Below are 13,899 nucleotides of genomic sequence, written 5' to 3'. Positions count from 1 at the left end.
AGTTCAATCTTGGTTTCATCAGACCAGAGAATGTTGTTTCTCAAGGTCTGAGAGCCCAAGTGGGCTGTCATGTACCTTTTACTGAGGAGTGGCTTCCGTCTGGCCACTCTACCATAAAAGCCTGATTGGTGGAGTGCTGCAGAGATGGTTGTCCTTCTGGAAGGTTATCCCATCTCCACAGACGAGCTCTGGAGCTCTGTCAGAGTGACCATCGGGTTTTTGGTCACCTCGCCAGACCAAGGCCCTTCTCCCCTGATTGCTCAGTTTGTCCGGGCGGCCAGCTCTAGGAAGAGTCTTGGTGGTTCCAATCTTTTTCCATTTAAGAATGATGGAGGCCACTGTGTTTTTGGTGACCTTCAATGCTGCAGACAGTTTTTGGCACCCTTCCCCAGATCTGTGCCTTGACACAATCCTGTCTCTACGGACAATTCCTTCGATTTCATGGCGTGGTTTTTGATCTGACATGCACTGTCAACTGTGGGACCTTATATAGACAGGTGTGTGACTTTCCAAATCAAGTCCAATCAATTGAATTTACCACAGGTGGACTCCAATCAAGTTGTAAAAACATCTCAAGGATGATCAATGGAAACAGGATTCACCTGAGCTGAATTTCGAGTCTCAAGCAAAGGGTCTGAATACTTATGTAAATAAGGTATTTCTGTTTTTTAGTTTTAATACATTTGCAAACATTTCTACAAATCTGTTTTCGCTTTGTCATTATGGGGTATTGTGTGTAGATTGAAGAGGAATTTTTATTTATTAAATCCATTTTAGAATAAGGCTGTAACGTAACAATATGTGGAAAAAGTCAAGGGGTCTGAATACTTTCCGAAGGCACTGTACACTTTAATTAAGTCCCCTTAAAATGAAGTGTTACCAAAATATATTATTTCCTCTCTCTCTCTCTCTTTCTCTCTCTCTCGCGCTCTCTCTATTGCTCTCTCTTTCTTTCTTTCTCTCTTTCTCTTTCTTTTTCAGTATTCTGTGTGGTCTCTGTGGGGGGTAATCTCATGGTTAGATGAGTTCTAGCCTCCTCCTTCACAGCACAAGAGGTGTAATTACATGGCTGTCTGATTGTGATTGACATAGATTGTGTTGGAACCCTCTCTCATAGTGTAGTGTGTGTGTGTCCTTCATGCACTTTGTCAATGTGTCACTATGCAGACTATGCTAGGCAATTTGTTAATATGGGGGGCTGCTGAGGTCAGTTGTGAAATCCTATCTGTATTTGCAGTGTTTGGCAATTCATTGGGTTACTATGCACTCTGTTGGAACAGGTGTGTGTGTGTCTGCGTGTGTGTATGTGTGCGTGCGCTCATGTATGTGTGTCTATTTGCATTCGGCAAAATATAATATTATTTGATCATTACAATTCAGATTCAGCCATATCACCAAGAAACATGGCAACCTGTCCCTGTCCCTGCCTGCCTGTCGTCAAAACAACCAGCAGCCAATCAGAGCCCGGGGTGGGGGAGGGGGGGTTTGGGGGCATGGCCTGGGGAAGCTGCGTGCTAGCACTGAGCCCCTCATGTTTATTCTGAATGAACAGTGGAGCATGTGACTCTCTGCCTCCCAATCGCTCAGCTAGCGTCTTAGTGCGTGTTTGTTGAGGGGGACCTAGCCCTGGACAACAGTAGCTGTCAGAGAGAAGAGGAGGGAGTCTGCCTCTCTAGGAGTGTCTGCCTGAGGAGGGTAGCCGTTGATAAGGGGCAAAGAGCAGAGCAGTTTGCAGGCCTGCTGGTGAATTTTTCATTAGGGAGATTCTCTCTACACTGAATGGACTGAGAGAGTGGAGGGAGGGGGCGCTGCCGGGGTGTGCACTTTACAGACACACAACGACAGGCAGACACAGCAGGAGAGAGAGAGAGAGTGACTGAGAGAGAGAGCGAGAGAGAAAGAGAGGGAGACTGAGAGGTGGGGAAGAAAGAAGAGAACACAGGAGCAGTATTCTTCTTCTCCCTTGGAAGGAGGATTGACCCTGCTGTGACTAAGACTCTACCAGCACCTGTTGAAGAGGAGAGAAGAGAAGAAGAGAAGACTGCAATCGTTGCCCTCTGAGGTCTGAGGAAGACTCGAAAGAGAAAGAGAGACCGAGAGAGGACTCTGGTTGCTAATCCCTGAAGCTGAGAAGAAGGAGAGCGCACAGAGAGAGAAAGAGAGAGAGAGTGGAGGCAAAGCCACACACACTGTGTGAAAGCAAGCATTTGTGTGTATGTGTTAGTGTATTAGCCTCAATCCCTTTGCTTCCCTCCTGCCATCAGCTCTGCCTGCCTGTGCATGGTATAGCCTCTGGAGAGAGCAAAATAAAGAAAGAACGAAAATCCAAATTGAGCGGGTGTCCATCTGAAAGATTCCACTGTATTCCTCATCTGTCCATCAGAATGTCATCAAACGAGCTGAGTGCTCCGGACGCTGATTCCGGATGCATCAGGACCTTTAAAGAACACATGCACCTGGAGCTGGAGCCCTCCAAGCTGAACACTGGCCAGGGGGGGAAGCGGGGCACCACCTCGCCCAAACTGTCCCCCCGCAGCTCCCCACGCCTCTTCCGCAGGCTCATGGTCAACAAGGGAGGAATCCGCCATCGTCGGCGCTTCACCGTCGCTCACACCTGGTAAGGAGGACTGACAGGGGAGATGGGGAAGGATAAATCATATAATAAATAATATATGCAATTTAGCAGACGCTTTTATCCAAAGCGACTTACAGTCATGCAGGCATACATTTTTGTATGGGTGGGAAACAAGCTCACAATCCTGGCGTTGCAAACGCCATGCTCTACCAACTGAGCCACGGAGGGAGGGAAGAGGTTGGGGCTGGGGTATCTTAACCAGAGAGGGTGGATCCTAGACTGTGCTTAGACAAGGTTAACTAATAAGGCTCTGAGATGGAACTACTGTTATGTATTGATAGAGGGGTTCTGTGGCTTTTCTAGAGGGACGCAAGGTGACTGTGTGTTTGAGGAATGTCTTGATAGTGAATGTCACATCTCCTTCCACTTTGCTCTGTTCCACACGTACTGCATGATAAGGATCTGGGTTCTACTGTGGTGCGTGTGGAGTGTGCGGGCGTGCGTGTGAGAGAGCAGGATGTTTCAGGTGGAGGAGTGAAGGACGTTATGCCTGTTTGAGCTCTGGGCTATATGGAGCTGGTATTGGAAGCATACACTCACTGGCTCTACACAGCCCTCTCTCACTCCTCTGCCCTTCTCCTCTGCGATCTATCGACACAAGCTTGTGTATGTGTCTGTGTAAATGTGTGTATGCGTGCATGTCTCTGTTTGTGTGTGTGTGTGTATGGAATTGTGTTGTGAATGGCTGGGTTATGCAGCTGTGTGTGACATACTTTCATGTGAGATATTATGTAGAGAAAGCATAAGGACTCCAAAGGGACCTATATAGGGGGGGATTTGTGACCCACAGCGACAGGCTTTGATGGGTTTGTTGTTGCATTGACCTACAGCTGTGAAGAAAGACCCCTGCTGATGCCATGTGTTGTTAGATGGCAATTTAATAGAAAATCAAATGTTTAAGAACCCCAAATAGCTGTAATTTGCAATGGTTCACAAGCCAAAATAGGTCCACTATTTCAAGCCCCAGAAATATATTGTGCTCATGCAGATGTCTTAGTCCAGTTGGGTGGCTGCGATGTGGAAGTGGATGTGTTTTAGTCCCCTTTAAATCTGTCATCTTAAATCCTCCTTATAGTCTAATGCAGTGGTAGTCACTAATTCTCGCCACCTTACCGCTTTAACTGCAAATTGACATGACATACCTCAATGAAGTTGTTTTGCAATAGTTTTAATAGAAATAAACTCCAAATATAGCACATAAAATATATAGTGACGTATAAACACCCCAATTGAAGAGCATACTTAGTAGTCTGATGAGTGAAAGTGTTCCTGCTGCTCCTTGACTCTCCTCATTTAAAAAAATGATAATGTGTTATAAACACCCCTATCTAAGAGCAACATACTTAATAGTTTGATGAGTGGAAGTGTGTCTGCTGTTCCTTGACTCTCGTTATGCAATACTTGTACATTGACATGGCAGTCCAGATATGCATTGGTCAGCCTGTTCCTGTGTTTTCATTTCAAAAGGATAATTGTTGAAAATGTTGACTCACAAGTCATAAAAAAAGGACATTACCTTTTGCACACACTGCTTCAGAGCTGTGTACTCTGTGTCAGGGACCATGTGGGCTCCCGAGTGGCGCAGTGGTCTAAGGCACTGCATCGCAGTGCTTGAGGCGTCACTACAGACCCCCTGGTTCGATTCCAGGCTGTATCACAACCGGCCGTGATTGGGAGTCCCATAGGGTGGCGCACAATTGGCCCAGCGTCGTCCGGGTTTGGCCGGTGTAGGCCGTCATTGTAAATAAGAATTTGTTCTTAACTGACTTGCCTAGTTAAATAAATAAAAATGTGCCAGAAGTGGGAAACACCTGTTCTCAGCTCAGCTTTCAGGGTGTCATTTGCCTGCAGTTCAATAACCTCACATTCAACTGCAGCCATGTCTTTCTCTTTTTGCTAGCTTGTCCCTCATCATTTGTGTGTGCAGGTCTACTTGCTTCCTCACCATCACCCTCCTCAGGTTGCTCATTTCTGTTGCGTTTTTTGCTTGTGCTTGACTACTACAAATCGGTCCATTTTAAATGTTCATTGCGAGGTAGTTCGATTTGGCCAAAGATCGTGATAAACACTCACTTTGATGCGGCCCAAAACATGTGCATTCGAGTGGGATACACTGCTGCTTCGCTTAGCCCTGCACCTCCTGCCTCCGTAGCTATCCTCTTTGAGAGAGAAGCAACACGTTGATGCAAGGCTCAGTATCTATCTTATACTGCCACCTATTGGACGAGCGAAATAGTGCAGTTTATGTTTGTGAAATTTGACTGCTCGGAAACTATTTCAGATTGTGCTGTATTTGGTAGTCTCACATGTAAAAATGTAATATTACCACGAGCCGCCAATTAAGGCTCTGTGACACAAAATGACTATGCCTGTTCTAATGCCTCAAAGGGGTCAGTGCTCAGCTATACACCGACATGAAAAATACTATAGTATACTATGGTACAGGTACTATAATATTCACTGTAGTGTTTTTTGCGGACTAAAGTTACTGTAGTGTTGCGGACATGACTGTATTATACTGTAGTATTTACAGTTTACTATAGTATACATACTATAGTAAAAAAATGGTATATACTATAGTATTTACTGTAGTGTTTTTGTGGACATTACTGTAGTATTTACTGTAGTGTTTTTGTTTTATTATCTTTGACATAGCAGTGGGGGCTATCCCTCGATCATGTGTAGAACATGCTATAGAATTTTGTATTTCACTTTCTCCTTGAGGAAACCTACTGGACAAAACACAAAGAGCATATGTTCCATAACCTGTAGGTAGGATTGAGGTCTGAACAGATAGTTCAGCGCTTCTGCTCTTTTCTATAACCTGTAGGGAACACAATATAAGCTCTATACTTGGCATGGAGGTTTCTCACTCTGGGTGGCACAAATTGGGATATGAGGAGGGGAATGGACAGGGTATATGTAAATTAAATACTGTAGTATATACTATAGTAATTACTGTAGTGTTTTTGCAGACTAGTGCTTTTGCGGACATTACTGTAGTATTTACTGTAGTGTTTTTGCGGTCTGTAGTATACTGTAGTATTTACTATAGTATTCTACAGAATACTACACAATTATATAGTAAGTACTGCATATGATCGAGGGATACTACAGTGTGTAGTATAGTATTCTATAGTAAGTACTGTAGTATTCTATAGTAAACTGTAGTATTTTTTCACGTGGACAGTCACACGCTGAAACAGACACTGGGAGTCACCTAATCTCTCTCATATCGCTCTGGAAACCATGGTACCTTGCGTCATTCGGATAGATTCTACCGATTGGCCTAGGGTGGTTTGAATAGGATCCAGCAGGATTGGGTCTGTATCAGATTTGCTGTTGTGGAATTAACAAAGCCTTTCAGTCATTGAAACTGGATGTGGATATTCAATACTCTTTCGTATTGTGTTGTAGTGATGACATGGCTATATTTCAGACAAAGAGAGATGCTGTCTATTGACGTATGAGACACCTCTGGGGAGCCGACCGGTGAACTCAGTTGCATTCTCTGACCATTCTTCCTCCATTCAGACAAAGGCAGCTGTGTTTGGGTCAGAGTGGCTCTGTGGGGTTCTGCGGCCATTACATGTCAACCAGGAGCACAGTGCCTCCCCACCTCTCCCCCCTGCACTCTAACAAGCTGCTATGTTCATGTTAAATGTGCAGCTGAGGTACCTAGGTTCCCCCACTGAGAGAGACTGCATTAGAGAGAGACTGCATTAGAGAGAGAGAGAGAGAGAGAGAGAGAGAGAGAGAGAGAGAGAGAGAGAGAGAGAGAGAGAGAGAGAGAGAGAGAGAGAGAGAGAGAGAGAGAGAGGGAAAAAAGCATTATAGCACCCGTACATAGAATGCATTACACCACTTACAGAGATAGGATGAGAGACACTCCTAGAGACATTCTAAAATGCCAGTAGACATTCTGCAACATCAAGTAGAGACACTGCACATTAGAGGTATAAGGGTCAGCACACAGTCCCTGGCTATGTCTCAGTTTAAATGTCACAACTAATATCCCTTCTACAAAATCCATGCCACCATAACCTGGTATTGTGTTGTTTCCTTCCTCTGTACTTTGTCTCTAGCCATTTTCACAACCACATTGTTATAATGGATAGCTGCGTCCAAAATGGAACCCTATTGCCTATACAGCCCTATGGGCCCTGGTCAAAAGTAATGCACTATATAGGGAATATGGTTCAATTTGGAAGGCAGACTTAATCTCTAACAGAGTGTTGTTGTTATGGGAAATGGCAGGTGGTGTTGTGGTGTTGTTGTGGTGGTGTGTTGCCCACCGCTGCTCTCACTGTGTTGTGTTGACTGAGTACTCTACTCTAACATTACTCTGGCGAGGGTTGTGTTACAGAGCCCTGAAGGCTGCAGAGAGACAGAGAAAGGCAGAAAGAGAGACGCCTCATTATCTGAAAACTACTTGTGCCTGGGTGGGTGTTTTCACATACAGTCCTCTTTAAAGGGAACTCTGGGGGGGAAAAAAAGCAAAATAACTTAATTATCTTTGTATTTACACCGCCCTTGCCTTTGAATGAGGACTCAACTCTTTACCAGTTAACTTCACCTATTTTGTGGTCCGAGTACTCTTTGCATTCACATTGCTATGTTTAGAAAGGAACCTACATCTTTTTCCAACATTCACTCAATGCACTCTGGGTGCAGGACAAGCCATTCCATCAGAACACGTTATCAGACAGATATCTACTTACATTTTGGAAGCAAATAGATTGCATTTAGTTAAAAGATTAGTCATAATAATTGTAATCAGAAGATATTATTAAGATGTAAATAACAGTAACAGAATAAATAGCAGAAGAATAACTGCAGATTAAATAATGCTGTAATTGAAAATGTTACACCAAATGTAGGCTACTGCCCCTTTAAGAGCTAGAATTGATTTAGTACCCTATGTTGTGATTTTCACCAAATATACTGAACAAAAATATAAACGCAACATGTAAAGTGTTGGTCCCATGTTTCATGAGCTGAAATAAAAGATTTGGTGCACACATTTGTTTACATCCCTGTTAGTGAGCATTTCTCCTTTGCCAAAATAATCCATCCACCTGACAGGTGTGGCATATCAAGAAGCTGATTAAACAGCATGGTCATTACACAGGTGCACCTTGTGCTGGGGACAATAAAAGTCCACTCTAAAATGTGCAGTTTTGTCACACAACACAATGCCACAGATGTCTCAAGTTTTGAGGGAGCGTGCAATTCGCACACTGACTGCAGGAATGTCCACCAGAGCTGTTGCCAAATAATTGAATGTTAATTTGTCTTCTATAAGCCGCCTCCAACGTCGTTTTAGAGAGTACATCCAACCGGCCTCACAACCGCAGACCACATGTAACCACGCCAGCCCAGGACCTCCACATCTGGCTTCTTCACCTGCGGGATCATCTGAGACCAGCCACCCGGACAGCTAATGAAACTGTGGGTTTGGACAACCAAATAATTTCTGCACAAACTGTCAGAAACCGTCTCAGGGAAGCTCATCTGTGTGCTAAATAAATAAATAATAATATGCCATTTAGCAGACGCTTTTATCCAAAGCGACTTACAGTCATGCGTGCATACATTTTTTTTGTGTATGGGTGGTCCCGGGGATCGAACCCACTACCTTGGCGTTACAAGCGCCGTGCTCTACCAGCTGAGCTACAGAGGACCACGTCCTGTGTGCTCATCATCCTCACCAGGGTCTTGACCTGACTGCAATTCGGCGTCGTAACTGACTTCAGTGGGAAAAAGCTCACTTTCGATGGTCACTGGCATGCTGGAGAAGTGTGCTCTTCATGGATGAATCCCGGGTTTCAATTGTACCGGGCAGATGGCAGACAGCGTATATGGTGAGCGGTTTGCTGATGTCAACAGTGCGAACAGAGTGCCACTTGGTGGCGGTGGGATTATGGTATGGGCAGGCATAAGGTATGGACAACGAACACAATTGCATTTTATCGATGGCAATCTGAATGCACAGACATACCGTGATGAGATCCTGAGGCCCATTGTCGTGCCATTCATCCGCCGCCATCACTTCATGTTTCAGCATGATAATGCACGGCTCCATGTCGCAAGGATCTGTACACAATTCCTGGAAGCTGAAAATGTCCCAGTTCTTCCACTGCATACTCACCGAGACATGTCACCCATTGAGCATGTTTGGGATGCTCTGGATCGACGTGTACGACAGCATGTTCCAGTTCCCGCCAATATCCAGCAACTTCGCACAGCCATTGAAGAGGAGTGGGACAACATTCCACAGGCCACAATCAACAGCCTGATCAACTCTATGCGAAGGAGATGTGTCGCGCTGCATGAGGCAAATGGTGTCACACCAGATACTGACTGGTTTAAAGGTATCTGTGACCAACAGATGCATATCTGTATTCCCAGTCGTGAAATCCATAGATTAGGGCCTAATACATTTGTTTCAATTGACTGATTTCCTTATATGAACTGTAACTCAGTAAAATCTTTGAAATTGTTGCATGTTGCGTTTATATTTTTGTTCAGTATATATTGTTGTCTTCTCACACTACTCAAACCCCACAAGCGAATAAACCGTTTATGAAGCTCTCTTTGCCTATAGATCACATATTGCAAATAAATAATCTCAATTAAAAACTTTCTGTGCATCCTTGACAACCGCTAATCAATATCCAAAAACAGCACAAGTTTTTTCTGCAAACCTGCATATCATCATCTTTTCTCTTTTGTGGCACCAATGTGAGGGGTTATGGCAGGAGAAATGGTGTTGCAGTAGTCTAGAGTGTGGTGTGGGAATAATGACAAGCGAACCTGGGGAGTTTTGTGTTCACATTGCCCTACTAAAAAGGGAACACTCCCGAGGATTTCATGCGAACCTAACTCAGGCCACATCTCGATATGGTCTCAGTTCGGTTCGCTTTGGGGCCTCTTTTGAGGGATATGAGTTCCTTTGGAGTGTTGGGGTAAGAGGGGGTGTAGGGGGCATAAGGGCACAGAGGGGCGAAGAGGACATAGGGGTCATATGATGGACAAAGGGGTACAGGGGACATATGGGGTCTTGTGCACCTCTCAGTCTCTGAGGCAGGGCCTCTCCAAAGGAACAAATATGTAATGACTGTCTGTCTCTCTGAGATGCTCTTGGACATTGGGTCACTCACCTACTGTACCACTGCTGTGGTTGTCTTGACCATGTATGGTCAGGACCAGGAGCGGTTGTGGTGCCAAGGTGTCGGGTGAAGATGAGATGATGTGAACTGAGTGTGTGTGTGTGTGTGTGTGTTTGTGTGTGTGCGCGCCAGCATGCATGTGTGTCTGTTGGGGTTTCAAGCTTTTCTCTTATCCCCATCCACCCCTCCTGCCTCCAGTCTCACAAACCAATGTCCCTGTTTATTATCGCCCATAATGTCCTCTCTCTATGTTTTTGGGTCTGTCTATGAATAAGAAGGAGCCTCCCACTTTTCTCTTTCTCCAGCTAATCTCCTCTGTGTGTGTCTCCTCTTAACAAGATGCTCTGTCTCCCCTCTGTCTGCAGCCCCCCCAGGGAGATGTATCTTTACTGGTTTGTTTACCCCAGACTCTGGCGTGTCACTTCTCATTTCTCTCCTGCTCCCCCTTGTCCTCTTCTTGGTGTCTCACTCGGTTCGGCTCAGTCCACCACGCTCCAGCTCTCTGTTTCTGCTCCCTGAGCCAAGCTAACCTACCAGACTGGAAAGCAGAATATTCCGGTTGGGAGGAGAGGAGAAGTGACGCAAGGGGGGTCTGGGGATCTGGGAGCATTGTTCCTGTCCCAGGGAAGCTCGGGGGCAGACACCAGTGTGTGTGTGTGTGTGTGTGTGTGTGTGTGTGTGTGTGTGTGTGTGTGTGTGTGTGTGTGTGTGTGAGTGTGTCAGGTAAGCCAATACCAAGCAAGATTTTTCACATTGGTAAGGAAATGACTTTGTCAGGGCTGCTCAGAACTGGAATTTCTCTCCTCACAGTTCAGTGCTGTTGAAGTATTTCAGCTCAGGGACTGAATCCTCTCAATACAACCTTTAATTATCAATACACACTGAGTGTACAAAACATTAGGAACACCCCCATGTCAAAATGGAGGCCATTACCACTAAGAATAAAGAAATAAAAATTGGCCTAGCCAATTCAATGATATTCAAATTATTATTACATTCTAAAATATGTGAGAATAATGTGGACTTTCCTTACTAAATCAATTGGATGAATGCATGGCGATTTTTCTGTAACCTATGTGGCCGACGCAGGCACATACTCATTTAATAAAGCCATGAATAGCGGTAGCATTAATCTCACCAGTTGAATCTCACCATCGCTGTTTTTATAACGAGAAAGTGACCAAAAACCTGGTTACTTTTATAATGGAAGGATGTGTATGGAAAGCCAAGTTGAAGCCAGCATTAGATGTTGTAGTCCTCATAATAACCGCACGTGGTTTTACCGCGCAACACCCTTCAATTGAAGCAGCGGGAAACAAACGAAAGAGACCACGGATAAAAAATGAAATCATGGATAATTATAAGGGAGCAGGAGAACGTGTAAATTGGCTACAATAATTACAAGGACTTTTCAAGCACCATATTGAGGAAATATCATATTTTTAAGCTAGACCTATTCCAGTAGGTCTGAGCTCCAAATTCAAGTTCAAGTAGGCTATTTCAAGCCCCTTGCAATGTTTAAAATTGCAGGTGTAACATGGAGACCAAAATGTATTTGTTGTTTCATTAACAGATCATATTGTGAATGAGCCCACTAGGCTATTTAATGTCATTATATCCAGAATAATTATGAATTGCGCACGGTAGACTCGGTGTCCAATTAGAGGCACAAAAACATATGAAAACATGAACTCATTGCCTTGATGCTTTCTCTGTTAAATCTAACGAGACCATACTGTAAATCAAACAGACAACAACAGATGATCAACATCAATTCGCTAGGGATATTAGATCCAACATGGATCCAGTTACAACTGTCTTCACCGGCGAATGACACCAAAATATTCTGGACAATCCTCTCAAACACATCTCAATATGGTTGAGGTCGGGGGATTGTGGAGGCCAGGACATCTGATGCAGCACTCCATCACTCTCCTTCTTGGTAAAATAGCCCTTACACAGCCTGGAGGTGTGTTGGGTCATTGTCCTGTTGAATAACAAATTATAGTCCCATTAAGCCCAAACCAGATGGGATGGAGTATTGCTGCAGAATGCTGTGGTAGCCATGCTGGTTAAGTGTGCCTTGAATTCTAAATAAATCACAGACAGTGTCACCAGCAAAGCACCCCCACACCATAACACCTCCTCCTCCATGCTTTGCAGTGGGAAATACACATGCGCAGATCATACGTTCACCCACACTGCGTCTCACAAAGACACGGCGGTTGGAACCAAAAATCTCCAATTTGGACTCCAGACCAAAGGACACATTTCCACCGGTCTAATGTCTATTGCCCGTGTTTCTTGGCCCAAGCAAGTCTCTTCTTCTTATTGGTGTCCTTTAGTAGTTGTTTCTTTGCAGCAATTCGACCATGAACGGCTGATTCACACAGTCTCCTCTGAACAGTTGATGTTGAGATGTGTCTGTTACTTGAACTCTGTGAAGCATTTATTTGGGCTGCAATTTCTGAGGCTGGTAACTCTAATGTTCGTATCCTCTGCAGCAGAGGAAACTATGGATCTTCCATTCCTGTGGCAGTCCTCATGAGAGCCATATTCATCATGGCGCTTGATGGTTTTTGCGACTGCACTTGAGGAAACTTTCAAAGTTCTTGAAATGTTCCATATTGACTGACCTTCATGTCTTAAAGTGATGATGGACTGCCGTTTCTCTTTGCTTATTTGAGCTGTTCTTGCCATAATATGGACTTGGTCCTTTACCAAATAGGGCTATCTTCTGTATACCCCCCCCCCCCCCCCCCCCCCACCCCCTACCTTTTCACATGAAGGAAATACATTCCACAAATTAACTTTTAAGAAGGCACACCTGTTAATTGAAATGCATTCCAGGTGACTGCCTCATGAAGCTGGTTGAGAGAATGCCAAGCGTGTGCAAAGCTGTCATCAAGGCAAAGGGTGGCTATTTGAAGAATCTCAAATATAAAATATATTTTTGATTTGTTCAACACTTTTTTGGTTACTACATGATTCTATATGTGTTATTTCATAGTTTTGATGTCTTCACTATTATTCTACAATGTAGAAAAACCCTTGAACGAGTAGGTGTTCTAAAACTTTTGACCGGTAGTGTAGAGAATTGAATTGGTGTATTAAAATAGGTGTGGTTTAATAATGTATTGGCAGGCAGGGGCTTCACAAACTGGTAATAATAAGCAGACATAATGAGTGACACTCACTGGGGTCTTAGTGCTGTTTTTTCTGCTGGATGGAACGTGAAGTTAGCCTCGGTAGAATGCTGCTAGACTGTGGTGTGTGTCTATGTGCGTATGGTTGTGCGTCTATGTGTGGCTGCATTCGTGCTCATTGACTTTCCTCATACAAAGAGTGTTTGAGGCAGGCATCGTGGAAAAATAAACATTAATTAGCAGTGGAAGTCATTAGTCAAACGAAGAGAGAGGGAGGGAGGAGAACATGAGGGATTGAGGGGCCGAAAGAGGGAGTTGGAGAGGAAGTGATTGAGAAGGAGAGATGAAAAGAGATTGATGTGTCGTTTACACTGCCCTGTGTCCACATCAATAATAGTATGCCGTTTCATGAGGATTTATACGAGCCCCATCCCTTATGAATGGGACTGTTGTTGCACACAAATCACCTTTTTAAATGATATGATGAAATATCCCATTTAAACGCAACAATTTATATAGGGATAGAAAATATATATGGTTACTGGTTAGGACTGCACTGAACAGCAAAATCAATGGTGTACATTTAACTCTGAAAATGTCAAATGTACACTATTGTCAGTGAATATATGAGTCCCACTGTACTGGTGTTAAAATAACATTTTGAAATTGTTTAAGATTTAACTCTGTTGCAGTGTTCCCCATACTCTTAAAGTGTTCAAATGAACTTGATTGTGGTGTTGGCATAGCTCTACTGTAGAGTAATACACAACACCTACAGTGTAAAACATAGCACTTGATTTACAGTAAACTGGACTCCCTTTGCTTAGTGATGACTCTGTTACACTTTCACAGTGTAAGAAATGAACACCTGTAGTTTTACAGTAAATCATTGTTAGGTGTTGTTTTAACACTGTATGGTGTAAAGCCGAATTTGCATATTTCCCAG

General features: G+C 43.9%; 1 protein-coding gene across 1 annotated transcript in view; it reads left to right on the top strand.

The window, feature by feature from the left end:
* The first annotated feature begins 2,126 nt into the window (after positions 1-2,126).
* Positions 2,127-13,899, top strand: part of LOC311149253 (uncharacterized protein) — a 34,756-nt gene continuing 22,983 nt past the window's right edge. The window contains exon 1 of the mRNA XM_084186357.1: positions 2,127-2,617. Within this exon, the coding sequence (XP_084042483.1) occupies positions 2,385-2,617 (233 nt within the window). The 5' untranslated portion in view covers positions 2,127-2,384. The remainder of the gene's footprint in view (positions 2,618-13,899) is intronic.

Source organism: Coregonus lavaretus, assembly GCF_964263955.1.
Source record: "Coregonus lavaretus genome assembly, chromosome: 21".
NCBI classification, from domain to species: Eukaryota; Metazoa; Chordata; class Actinopteri; order Salmoniformes; family Salmonidae; genus Coregonus; species Coregonus lavaretus.
The sequence above is the reverse complement of the archived record's forward strand: the minus strand, read 5'-3'. Positions and strand labels throughout refer to the sequence as shown.